Source organism: Xenopus laevis, chromosome 6L (genome assembly GCF_017654675.1).
Source record: "Xenopus laevis strain J_2021 chromosome 6L, Xenopus_laevis_v10.1, whole genome shotgun sequence".
Taxonomy (NCBI): domain Eukaryota; kingdom Metazoa; phylum Chordata; class Amphibia; order Anura; family Pipidae; genus Xenopus; species Xenopus laevis.
In genome coordinates this window covers 2,659,272-2,671,585 of record NC_054381.1, presented here as the reverse complement: position 1 = coordinate 2,671,585, position 12,314 = coordinate 2,659,272, and the positions used below count along the sequence as shown (strand labels likewise).

General features: G+C 41.7%; 2 protein-coding genes across 4 annotated transcripts in view; one reads left to right on the top strand and one right to left on the bottom strand.

Moving 5' to 3' along the window:
* XB5897957.S (hypothetical LOC495453 S homeolog) overlaps positions 1–12,314 on the top strand; it is a 658,286-nt gene that overhangs the window by 627,818 nt on the left and 18,154 nt on the right.
* Positions 5,668–12,314, bottom strand: part of LOC121394826 (zinc finger protein 239-like) — a 601,589-nt gene continuing 594,942 nt past the window's right edge. For both annotated transcript variants that reach the window (XM_041566966.1, XM_041566965.1), the window contains exons 2-3: positions 11,470–11,583; positions 5,668–7,301 (exon numbers count right to left, since the gene is read on the bottom strand). In XM_041566966.1, the coding sequence (XP_041422900.1) occupies positions 6,223–7,301; positions 11,470–11,572 (1,182 nt within the window). In that variant the 5' untranslated portion in view covers positions 11,573–11,583 and the 3' untranslated portion in view covers positions 5,668–6,222. The remainder of the gene's footprint in view (positions 7,302–11,469; positions 11,584–12,314) is intronic.

Genomic DNA, 12,314 nt, shown 5'->3' with positions numbered 1-12,314 from the left:
CTGCCCCATTTAATACAAGTCAAGACCTTATTTGCCCTTGATGCTGCTGACTGGCATTGCTTGCTACAGACAAGTTTATTATCTACAAGGACTCCAAGCTCCGTCTCCATTATGGATTTGCCTAGTGCAGTCCCATTAAGGGTATAAGTGGATATTGTTACATCCCAGGTGCAGGACTTTACATTTATCAACATTTTTTTGGTGAAGTGAAACGGGTGAAATTCGTCCATCCCTAGTTCTGAACTCAAACACATGAGATAACAAAACTGCAATAAGGGGGCACCGTGCTATGGGTGAAACATGTAAATGCTGATACAGGTATAGGATCCATTATGTGAAAACCCATTATCCAGAAAGATCTGAATTACACAATGGCCATCTCCCATAGACTCTATTTTATCCACATTTTTAAAAATGATTTCCTTTTTCTGTGTAATAATAAAACAGTCTCTTGTACTTGATCCCAACTAAGATATAATTAATCCTTATTGGAGGCAAAACCAGCCTATTGGCTTTATTTCATGTTTATATGATTTTCTAGGGTATGAAGATCCAAATTATGGAAAGATCCAATATCCAGAAAACCCCAGGCCCTGAGCATTCTGGATAACAGGTCCCATACCTGTATATTTAAAAGTAAAAAACAGACAGTTTAGAAAGAGATACAGGTTCCTGCCCATAAACGTATTGTTCGTAGGGTCGGCACTCAAAGAGCAAATCCTCCAGGCAGTTGTAGTTAAAAAATGATTTATTGAAGTAAAGTATAAATAACAGCCTTACGCGTTTCATGTTCTCACAACACTTAATCATAGGCTACTGGATATTTAAACTTATCCACCAATCAAATTAACTGATCAGAGGGTATCACTAAAAATATTACCACTCTAAATGGTTCTAAAGTTAAAACGGAGGGAGGAGGGAGAAAAGCCTATCCCACTATGATGGTGTGTCACATGACACTCCGGGTGGCCATATTTGTACTCCCTGTGTGAAGCCAATTCTCATAAAAAAAAAACTTTATTACCAATATGACAAAACAACAAAAAACGATATGAATAATTATTAATTTCAAGGGAACAATTAGTGATTGTAGTCTCATATTCAGAGGTATATGTGTGTGTGCACATACAGACCGATTACTAAAAATATCATTCTAAAAATAACAAGATATATCATACTCATTATTCATATCCTTTGTGCCCAGAATAAAAATCCACGTTGTTTCTCGGTGCAGTATCTTTTAATTAAATCTCCAGCTCTGTTGTTCATGAAGACTCTCTCAATGGCCTGTATTGAGAAATAATAAACTACCGAGACACTGTGAGAAATGTCGAGATCTAGAATATTATATTATTATTAATATGTTCTCGTGCTCTGTCCTTAAAACACCTACTCGTTTGCCCCCACATATTGTTTCCCCCATTTCTTACAAGAGATTAAATACAATTTATATATTGTTTTATCTTATATGTGCCTTTTGTAATGTTGGAAGAAAAGGGGCCTCCAATAGAAATGTATTGACAAGTTACAACCTACTGTATTTAACCAAGTCACATGATCATATTTGGGATTAGGAATCGTACTGGGAGATACGAGGATTCCTGCCCATGAAGATCTGCTTCTGAAAATATATGTTGCCTAGATTTTCGTTATTCGTTACCTATGATTTGTGGTATTTCTGCGGAGGGTAAAGGGAAGGAGGCTACAGACCTGTTACTGGATATAAACACGGCTCATAATCTTGTATCTGTATCAGGGGACAGGAAATCTGCTTCATTCTCACTAACAAAACTACATTACCCACAATCCCCAGAGAGATTTCAGTATTATGCTCAGACTTTAAGCAGCAGGAGTTTCCCCTCAGGGCGACATTACTGGGAAGTGGAGGTCAGTGAATCAGGGGTGTGGGGGGTAGGGGTGGCCTATCCCAGTATAGAGAGGAGAGGGGATCAGGCGAGTCTGAAATGGGGAATAACAAGTCCTGGGGTCTGTAGAAAAGGAAAACTAATAATATCTATACAGTGAGACACAATCATAGAGAAACAGACTTAAGGTGGCCATATACTATTAGATTGGCAGGGTGATTTCGGTGTAATTCAAATCGTTTGGCTCTGGGGCCAAGGGACCGGATTACAATGATATGAGTGGCTCTGATGGGTTGTAGGACTGATCAACCAGCCAATGTGCTCCTAGATCAAAGAAAAAATCAAACTTGCCCAATCTATATCTGGTCGATTTTTGGCCTGATATTGACCCATCAGAAGCCCCACACATGGGTAGATAAGTGGTTGAATCGGTCTAAAGCAGTGATCCCCAACCAGTAGCTCGTGAGTAACATGTTGCTCTCCAACCCCTTGGATGTTGCTCTCTGGGTCCTCAGAGCAGATGCTTATTTTTGAATTCCAGGCTTGGAGACAAGTTTTAATTGCATAAAAACTAAGTATAGTACCAAGTAGAGCCTCTTGTAGGCTTCCAGTCCACATAGGGGCAACCAAATGGCCAATCACAGCCCTTATTTGGCACCCAAGGGACTATTTTATGCTTGTGTTGCTCCCCATCTCTTTTTACATTTGAATGTGGCTCACGGGTAAAAAAAGGTTGGGGACCCCTGGTCTAAAGGACCAATATCAGCAGCTTTAATCTGCCCCTATATGGCCACCTTCAAGGGATTGTTCACCTTCAAACAGATAGATCAACAGAAATAATGACTTTTTCCAATTACTTTCTATTTTCTATATGTGACCATTTTTCCAATATTGAAGTGTAATTTTTCACCTTCTAAAGCAGCTCTGGGAGGGGAGGGGGTCGTTGACCCTGTAAACTGATCTAAATGGATACATTTAGTTGATACATTTCTTATGTTTGTCCCTGCTGAGCAGAATCTCTGGGTTTCATTACAGGCAGCTGTTAGACTTGATACATTAGTTACACTTATATTCCAGAGATGCTGCTGAGAAATGGATCAACTCAATGTATCAACTAAATGTAGCAAAATTGTAACTGAATTACTGAAGTGTCAGACTCAAACACCAGAGACATTCAACTTTACACTTAGATTTTGGGAAAATGGTAAAAAATAAATAATGAAAAGTAATTGAAAAAAGTCTTTATTTCTGGGGAACAATCTGAAAACAACTGAAAAAAAGTGTGTGGAAGATGAACATCCCCTTTAAACCTATGCCCCTTCCTGCAGGAGAATCAGGATCTCATTGGACTATGAGGCCGGACGTCTGTCCTTTTATGAGCTGAGTGAGCCAATCAGACACTTACACACCTTCACTGCCACATTCACCGAGCCCCTTCATGCTGCATTCTGGGTCTGGAGGGGCAATACCTGGGTGAGAATCACTAGATAGGGCCCTGCCCACTGTAGGGTTACCAGGAATATTGGGAGATACAATAGAAACACTTTGTGTTCCATTGAACATCACACAAGGTGACCTCCTCTGTTGAACCATCCAATGACCCAAACGTGGTCAGCAGGTAGAGGCTCAGGGACCATGAAGCAACAAGAGACCTCAGTTCTTTTGGTATGTTAAAGGGATACTGTCATCGGAAAACATGTTTTTTTCAAAACACATCAGTTAATAGTGCTACTACAGCAGAATTCTGCACTGTAATCCATTTCTCAAAAGAGCAAACAGATTTTTTTATATTCAATTTTGAAATCTGACATGGTGCTGGACATTTTGTCAATTTCCCAGCTGCCCCAAGTCATGTTACTTGTGCCTGCACTTTAGGAGAGAAATGCTTTCTGGCAGGCTGCTGTTTTTCCTACTCAATGTAACAATGTGTCTCAGTGGGACCTGGGTTTTACTATTGAGTGTTGTTCTTAGATCTACCAGGCAGCTGTTATCTTGTGTTAGGGAGCTGCTATCTGGTTACCTTCCCATTGTTCTGTTGTTTGGCTGCTGGGGGGGGGGAGGGAGTGATATCAGTCCAATTTGCAGTACAGCAGTAAAGAGTGATTGAAGTTTATCAGAGCACAAGTCACATGACTTGAGGCAGCTGGGAAACTGACAATATGTCTAGCCCCATGTCAGATTTCAAAATTGAATATAAAAAAATCTGTTTGCTCTTTTGAGAAATGGATTTCAGTGCAGAATTCTGCTGGAGCAGCACTATTAACTGATTCATTTTGAAAAAAATTTTTTTTCCCATGACAGTATCCCTTTAAGTTTTTTTTTATCATAAATCTAGGACTGTTTTATGCAAATAAATGTTTCATGTGTGAGACTGACTACTACATGTATTACGGTTTATTCAGCGTATAGGGCAGCATTTAGGAATATCACTGCTAAGCACTTGCTGTAATCGTTTCGTTGTCACGACCCACTCCCTCTAATCTCAAATCTGGATCAAAAACTAAAATAAAATCCCTCATTAAAGTGAAAAAGTAAAAAATGTATTAATGTGTTCATAATTCATATTTTATTTCTATAACTGATGTACGTGGAGCTCGTATACTATTTACAGATGAGAATATATTTGTAGAAATATTATTTTAGTATTAGTAAAAAATACATTGGAGTGAGACACTGCGAAGGATTTTCTACTAAAATGGAGGGGAATACGAGTAGAGTATGGAATATTTCCCCTAGGGAATGCTTTTATATATGTGGGAATGGGGTTTTGCTTCTGAGTTCTTTCCCCTTTGCACAAGTGATAGAATTCTAATAAAGTCACTACTGATGGTACCTCGGGGGCGTTCCTTTTGTACAACTCAGGCCCCACCCACTAGGACCTTCTCCAGGAAACCTAATCCTGGCAATATTTTATTTAGTTTAGTTTGGTCATTTGTCTGATTGGTCAAATTGCACCGATAGCCAAATACCCCCGGACTGAACACAGGAGATTGACAAAAAAATAGTTTAGTATTTTTTTTTTTTTGTCAAACAGTTTAGATTCAGATATAAAAATGTCAGGAACTCATGGCTTCAGGGGTGTAATTATAAAGGAAGCAGAACCCACGAGCACTGGGAGGAGCTATAGTGGGGTGTTACCGAATAAGCGGTTTCAATATATGTTTATGAAACGACTTATTTTGGAGGTTTAGGTAAATTGACTTTGAGGTGAGGTCTCGTAACATCAAGTTATTCGGCTGCTTGCGAATATCTACGATGTATGAGCTTTGTACAGCAGAAATCCTTTTCTAACAATGAGAATCATTCCATGTATAAGGCACTAGGGATGGGCAGGTTTTTTTTCGCCTTGTTTCGCCGTAGAAATGACGCCCATAGACTTGTATGGCGTTGAGCGTCAAAATAAAAATTACGCGTGTCAAAAAAAATTCGCAGCACATCAAAAGTTTTTTGACGCCCATACACTTTAATGGGCGTCGGCGACATTTTCGCTGGCGGCAAATTTTTGGCCAAACGAAATGGGTCAAATTCGCCCAAGCCTATAAGGCACTATTCCATGGGGATTGCGACCTCTGCAATTTTGTGCTAGAATTTGGTTCTATCAGACCCGTCATGATCACAAAATACTACCTCACGGTGCACACAAACAAACCAAACATGTTAGGTCACATGAGCCAATGAACAGACAGCATTCTGTCTTTTGCTTCAACACTTCTTCCTGTTACATTTAGAGCTGCAGTATTTCTGGTCAGGTGATCTCTTCCTGTTACAGTTAGAGCTGCAGTATTTCTGGTCAGGTGATCTCTTCCTGTTACAGTTAGAGCTGCAGTATTTCTGGTCAGGTGATCTCTTCCTGTTACAGTTAGAGCTGCAGTATTTCTGGTCAGGTGATCTCTTCCTGTTACAGTTAGAGCTGCAGTATTTCTGGTCCTCCTACTAATAAAACCTCCGTGAATCCAAGGCTCACTCTGCTTTTAACAGGTTCGGGATTCGGCCTTTTTCAGCAGGATTCGGCCAAATACTTGTGTCTGGCTGAACGGAATCTGAATTTGCATATGCAAATTAGGGGCAGGAAGGGAACTCACGTATCGTAAAGGAAGTAGGATTCGGTTCAGTATTCGGCTGAATCTTTCACTAAGGATTCGGGAGTTCGTCTGAATCCCAAATAGCGAATTCGGTGCATCTATACTTTCAACCCCAGCATTATTAGTTATACTTGTAACAAACCACCAAACCCATAGAGATAAGGAAGAATAAGGAAGAATTGCAGCCGAGAAGACTTGGACAAGTATCTTTGGAACACTACTAACCCTAAAGTATCTTTGCCACGTGATATTTCTGTTGCATTGTTCATGTTTTCCTAAGCACACAAAGTGGTGCCGCTTTCCTCTAGCTCAGTCTTTTCCCTTGTGTGAAGCCTCTGGTGATCCTGAAGGCTCTTTTTACGAGTGAAGCTTCTTCCACATGAAGTGCAGATGAATGGTTTCTCCCCGGTGTGAATTCTTTGATGCTGGAGAAGTTGGCTTTTTGTATAACATCTATTTCCACATTCTCCACAAACAAAATTGTTCTCCTTTCTGTGGTACCTTTGGTGGGTGTGAAGGGTGCTGTTTAAAGAGAAGCTTTTGCCACATTCTGAGCAAGTGAATGGTTTCTCCCCTGTGTGGATTCTCTGGTGGGAGCGAAGGGTGCTCATCTGTGAGAAGGTTTTTCCGCATTCCGTGCAACTAAATGGCTTCTCCCCAGTATGGATTCTCTGGTGTGAGCGGAGGGTGCCTATCTGAGAGAACGTTTCACCACACTCAAAACAGGTGAAGGGTTTGGTTTTGTTTTGGTTGATCTGGTGAGTGTGAAGATTAGAGAAGCTTTTCCCACATATTTTCTGGTGGCTGAGACGGCAGTTATTCCGAGGGAAACATTTCCCACAAAAGGGACAAGAAAAGAGTTTCTCCACTGTCTGATTACCTTGATGTCGAAGCAGCTTGGCCATTGCAGTGAAACTTAAACCACATTCTGTGCACGTGTATGGTTTCTCCTTGTTGTGAATATTGGAGCCTGTGTTCAGACTGCCCTTCTTACAGTGGGGTTTCTCTGAGAATTTATCTTCCAGTTCTCTACATGTAACAGGATTATCCTTTGCTTGACTTCTCAGATGTCTCTGCTTCTTCTTAGAGGAGCTTCTCCCACATTTTGGTTCCTTCTTTTGGTGAATCGGTTTATGAGCGGAGAGAAGGGCCTTTGTGCTGAATGGCTCCCCACACTTAGAGCAGTTATATGGTTTCCCTCCTTCACTGACCTTCTCATTCCTTGGGCATGAAGACTCCTCGGCTTCAACTGGTGAGTTAGAGGAGCCGATGGTGTGAAGAACCTGAACTGCTGCTGCTCTTAATTGAATGGATCTCTCGGAACCTGACCTCCATTTGTTATTCAAGGAATTGTCTATTAGAAATAAAGGAATTGTATGTTAGAAAACAAGATACATCTTGGCATAAAACTGGGAAAACTAATTGCTGAGAAAAAAAAGAAAACAATTATAAAATGTCCCAAAACTGTCAAGATCGTACAACAACTGGGCACCTCCAACTGTTTGCAGAGAACCTTGATCATATATAAATTGGTTCAGATCCACTGCATCTATATTGTTCCTCTACTCTTTTTGTTGGGAATCCAATCCTGGACTCCATATACTCCTATTCATTATTTCCAGGAATATGCCAAGTCTCACACAATAAACATCTCTGTTTTGCTTCTGCTGCCTTCTCACCACGTTGGGTTTAGTCCGTGGTGGAGACACTATTGATTAAGATCCTTCCCCACTGAGAGCAGCAAGCGAGGCTGGAGTTAGGAGGCCAACATCTCCCAGATGAACACTATTATGTTGGTGCAAGTGGTAACATCACCAAAAAGTGACAAAAAGAGTTAGAATGTATTATGCAAAAAAAAGTTTGCTGGTTTTGGCAAGGACCACATTGGTTAACTGTTGTGGTCCTCACGCTACAACATTTTCCATAGGCCCCAGCATGATCAGTGCTTTGGCCTCCAGGCTAGTGATTGGATTGTGGCTACATCTGGTCATTTTGAGCCTCAACAAACAATCTGATCTAAAGGCCTATGGGCAGCTTTAAGCTGTGGAAGGTGCATACTAAGTAGTGTATGTTTAAAGGGATACTGTCATGGGAAAAAAACATTTTTTCAAAATGAATCAGTTAATAGTGCTGATCCAGCAGAATTCTGCACTGAAATCCATTTCTCAAAAGAGCAAACAGATTTTTTTATATTCAATTTTGAAATCTGACATGGGGCTAGACATATTGACAATTTCCCAGCTGCCCCTGGTCATGTGACTTGGGCTCTGATAAACTTCAATCACTCTGTACAGCAAGTTGGAGTGATATCCCCCCCCCCTCCCTTCCCCCCGCCAGCAGCCTGACAACAGAACAATGGGAAGGTAACCAGATAGCAGCTCCCTAACACAAGATAACAGCTGCCTGGTAGATCTAAGAACAACACTCAATAGTAAAATCCAGGTCCCATTGAGACACTTTGAGTTACACTGAGAAGGAAAAAAAGCAGCTTGCCAGAAAGCATTTCTCTCCTAAAATGCAGGCACAAGTCACATGACCAGGGGCAGCTGGGAAATTGACAAAATGTCTAGCCCCATGTCAGATTTCAAAATTGAATATAAAAACAAATGTTTGCTCTTTTGAGAAATGGATTTCAGTGCAGAATTCTGCTGGAGCAGCACTATTAACTGATGCGTTTTGAAAAAAAACATGTTTTCCGATGACAGGGTCCCTTTAAAGGAGAACTAAACCCTAGAAATGAATATGGATAAAATTGGCTTATTTTATATAGTGAACTAATTGCACGAGGCTAAAGTTTGAGCTTGTCAATAGCAGCAATGATCCAGGACTTCAAACTTGTCACAGGGGGTCACCATCTTGGAAAGTGTCTGTGACACTCACATGCTCAGTGGGCTCTGATTGGCTGTTGAGAAGCTAAGCTTAGGGCTCGTCACTAATTATCCAGCAGAAAATGACCTTCCCTGGCTGTAATATAAGCTGATGCTACAGGTTTGCTGATTATTCAATTCTGATGCTAATTGCACTGGTTTCTGTGCTGCCATGTAGTAATTATGTATATTAATTACTAATCAGCCTTATATTGTGACATTTCTATTCTATGTGTACTGTATATTGTGAGTGGCTCCCTAAGCTCAGTAAGTGACAGCAGCACAGAGCATGTGAATCAGTGAATCAGCAGAAAAGAAGATGGGGAGCTACTGTGGCATCTTTGGAGACACAGATCTTTACTGCTAAAGGGCTGTGGTTGCCTTGGGCTGGTACTAGGGTTGCCACCTTTTCTGGACAAAAATACCGGCCTTCCTATTTATTTATATTTTTTCCCTATTAACATTTGGATCAACCATCATTTTTACCGGCCAGGCCGGTAAAATAACGGCCAGGTGGCAACCCTAGCTGGGACAGAAGCACAAAACACCATGTACAACATTTCTAGCTACTTTATGTAAAGTCATTCTGCCATGATTTTTATGGTGTCGTTTTTATTTCTAAATGACACTGTTTACACTGCAAATAATTGACTGTACAATATAAAATGTCATTCCTGAAGCAGCAAGTGTATTTAGTTGTAATATTGGTGTGTAGGTGCATCTCAGCTCATTTTGCCTGGTCATGTGATTTCAGAAAGAGCCAGCACTTTAGGATGGAACTGCTTTCTGGCAGCCTGTTGTTTCTCCTACTCAATGTAACTGAATGTGTCTCAGTGGGACCAGTATCCCTTTAAGCTTTAGTTCTCCATTAACAGTATTTATATACAATAAGTATCTGCTGTATCACACACACATTAATTGCCATAACCTTGGCTACAGTCCCAAATGGAGTGGCTTGGGTTCCATTACACATATCTGGATGCAAAGTGTATTAATGTACTGACCATTTAAAGGGACCCACTATCAGAAGACAAAACAACAAAAAAGTGAATCCGTGCAGGCACAGCAGAGGCTTAGGTTAGAGGGAGCAGCTGATAAAGGAGATTATCTTATTTACCATCCAAAGGCCCGGCTCAGAGATACAAACTCTGCCTTCCCAGTATTATATATAGTTACACAAACCATTGCCTGCAGCATGAGCCAATTGTTGACCCATGGGCCAATGATCAGATTTGGGCTAGTGGGGTTGTGGCCAAATCACTCATTGGCAACCTCCCTGTAGAAGTGGATAATGAACTTAAAGGAAAACATTACCACCAAAATGAATATTAGTTCATATCATATTAAAGTGGCATATTAAAGAATCTTACCAAACAGATATACTGTATATATATATATATATATATATATATATATATATATATATTTTTTTTTTAATAATTAAATATTGCCCTTTTACATCTCTTGCCTTGAACCCCCATATCATGATGGTCTCTGTGCTGCTTCAGAGATCACCTGACCAGAAATACTGCAGCTCTAATTGTAACAGGAAGAGATCACCTGACCAGAAATACTGCAGCTCTAACTGTAACAGGAAGAGATCACCTGACCAGAAATACTGCAGCTCTAACTGTAACAGGAAGAGATCACCTGGCCAGAAATACTGCAGCTCTAACTGTAACAGGAAGAGATCACCTGACCAGAAATACTGCAGCTCTAACTGTAACAGGAAGAGATCACCTGACCAGAAATACTGCAGCTCTAACTGTAATAAGAAGAGATCACCTGACCAGAAATACTGCAGCTCTAACTGTAACAGGAAGAGATCACCTGACCAGAAATACTGCAGCTCTAACTGTAACAGGAAGAGATCACCTGACCAAAAATACTGCAGCTCTAACTGTAACAGGAAGAGATCACCTGACCTGAAATACTGCAGCTCTAACTGTAACAGGAAGAGATCACCTGACCAGAAATACCGCAGCTCTAACTGTAACAGGAAGAGATCACCTGACCAGAAATACCGCAGCTCTAACTGTAACAGGAAGAGATCACCTGACCAGAAATACTGCAGCTCTAACTGTAACAGGAAGAGATCACCTGACCAGAAATACTGCAGCTCTAACTGTAACAGGAAGAGATCACCTGACCAGAAATACTGCAGCTCTAACTGTAACAGGAAGAGATCACCTGACCAGAAATACTGCAGCTCTAACTGTAACAGGAATAAGTGTTGAAGCAAAAGACTCGGTCTGTTCATTGGCTCATGTGACCTAACATGTTTGGTTTGTTTGTGTGCACCGTGAATCCTACAATCCCAGGGGGCGGCCCTTTTTGTTTTCTATTTAGGATTACCGAATGGCACATACTACTAAATAAGTATATTATTATGAAAATGGTTTATTTCCATGACGCAGAGTTTTACATATGAGCTGTTTTATGCAATATCTTTTTATAGAGACCTACATTGTTCGGGGGGTATAGTTTTCCTTTAAGAGGGAGACATGTGCTGTGTCAGCAGCTGGTAGTCACGCACATAAGACAGTTTATTAGTGGGTCAAGTCTGCTGTGCTTCTCCTATTAACCCTGAATGTCCCCTAGAGAAGTCTGTGCTGTGTATAACATGTGTCTTATTAATAGAGAAACGTTACTCACCGGCCCCAGGAACGGGATCCATTTCCCTCTTTATTGTGTCCAGAGGATCCTCAGTGTCCGGCTCTTCATTCTCCCATTTCCCCTCTAACCTCCTTGTTTCCATCTCTGGAGAACCTGACAGCAAGGAACACAAACCCACCATATAAAGCTGCCTGTGGGGATCCCCCCTCTCATATCACTACAATAAATACATGTTGTACTGGGACCAGTTTATCCCCCAGTCCCACAGTCTCCCCTCTCTATCAGTCCCTGCAGCAGGATTAACCCCCAGTCTCCCCTCTCTATCAGTCCCTGCAGCAGGATTAACCCCCAGTCTCCCCTCTCTATCAGTCCCTGCAGCAGGATTAACCCCAGTCTCCCCTCTCTATCAGTCCCTGCAGCAGGATTAACCCCAGTCTCCCCTCTCTATCAGTCCCTGCAGCAGGATTAACCCCCAGTCTCCCCTCTCTATCAGTCCCTGCAGCAGGATTAACCCCCAGTCTCCCCTCTCTATCAGTCCCTGCAGCAGGATTAACCCCCAGTCTCCCCTCTCTATCAGTCCCTGCAGCAGGATTAACCCCCAGTCTCCCCTCTCTATCAGTCCCTGCAGCAGGATTAACCCTCAGTCTCCCCTCTCTATCAGTCCCTGCAGCAGGATTAACCCCCAGTCTCCCCTCTCTATCAGTCCCTGCAGCAGGATTAACCCCCAGTCTCCCCTCTCTATCAGTCCCTGCAGCAGGATTAACCCCCAGTCTCCCCTCTCTATCAGTCCCTGCAGCAGGATTAACCCCCAGTCTCCCCTCTCTATCAGTCCCTGCAGCAGGATTAACCCCCAGTCTCCCCTCTCTATCAGTCTCTGCAGCAGG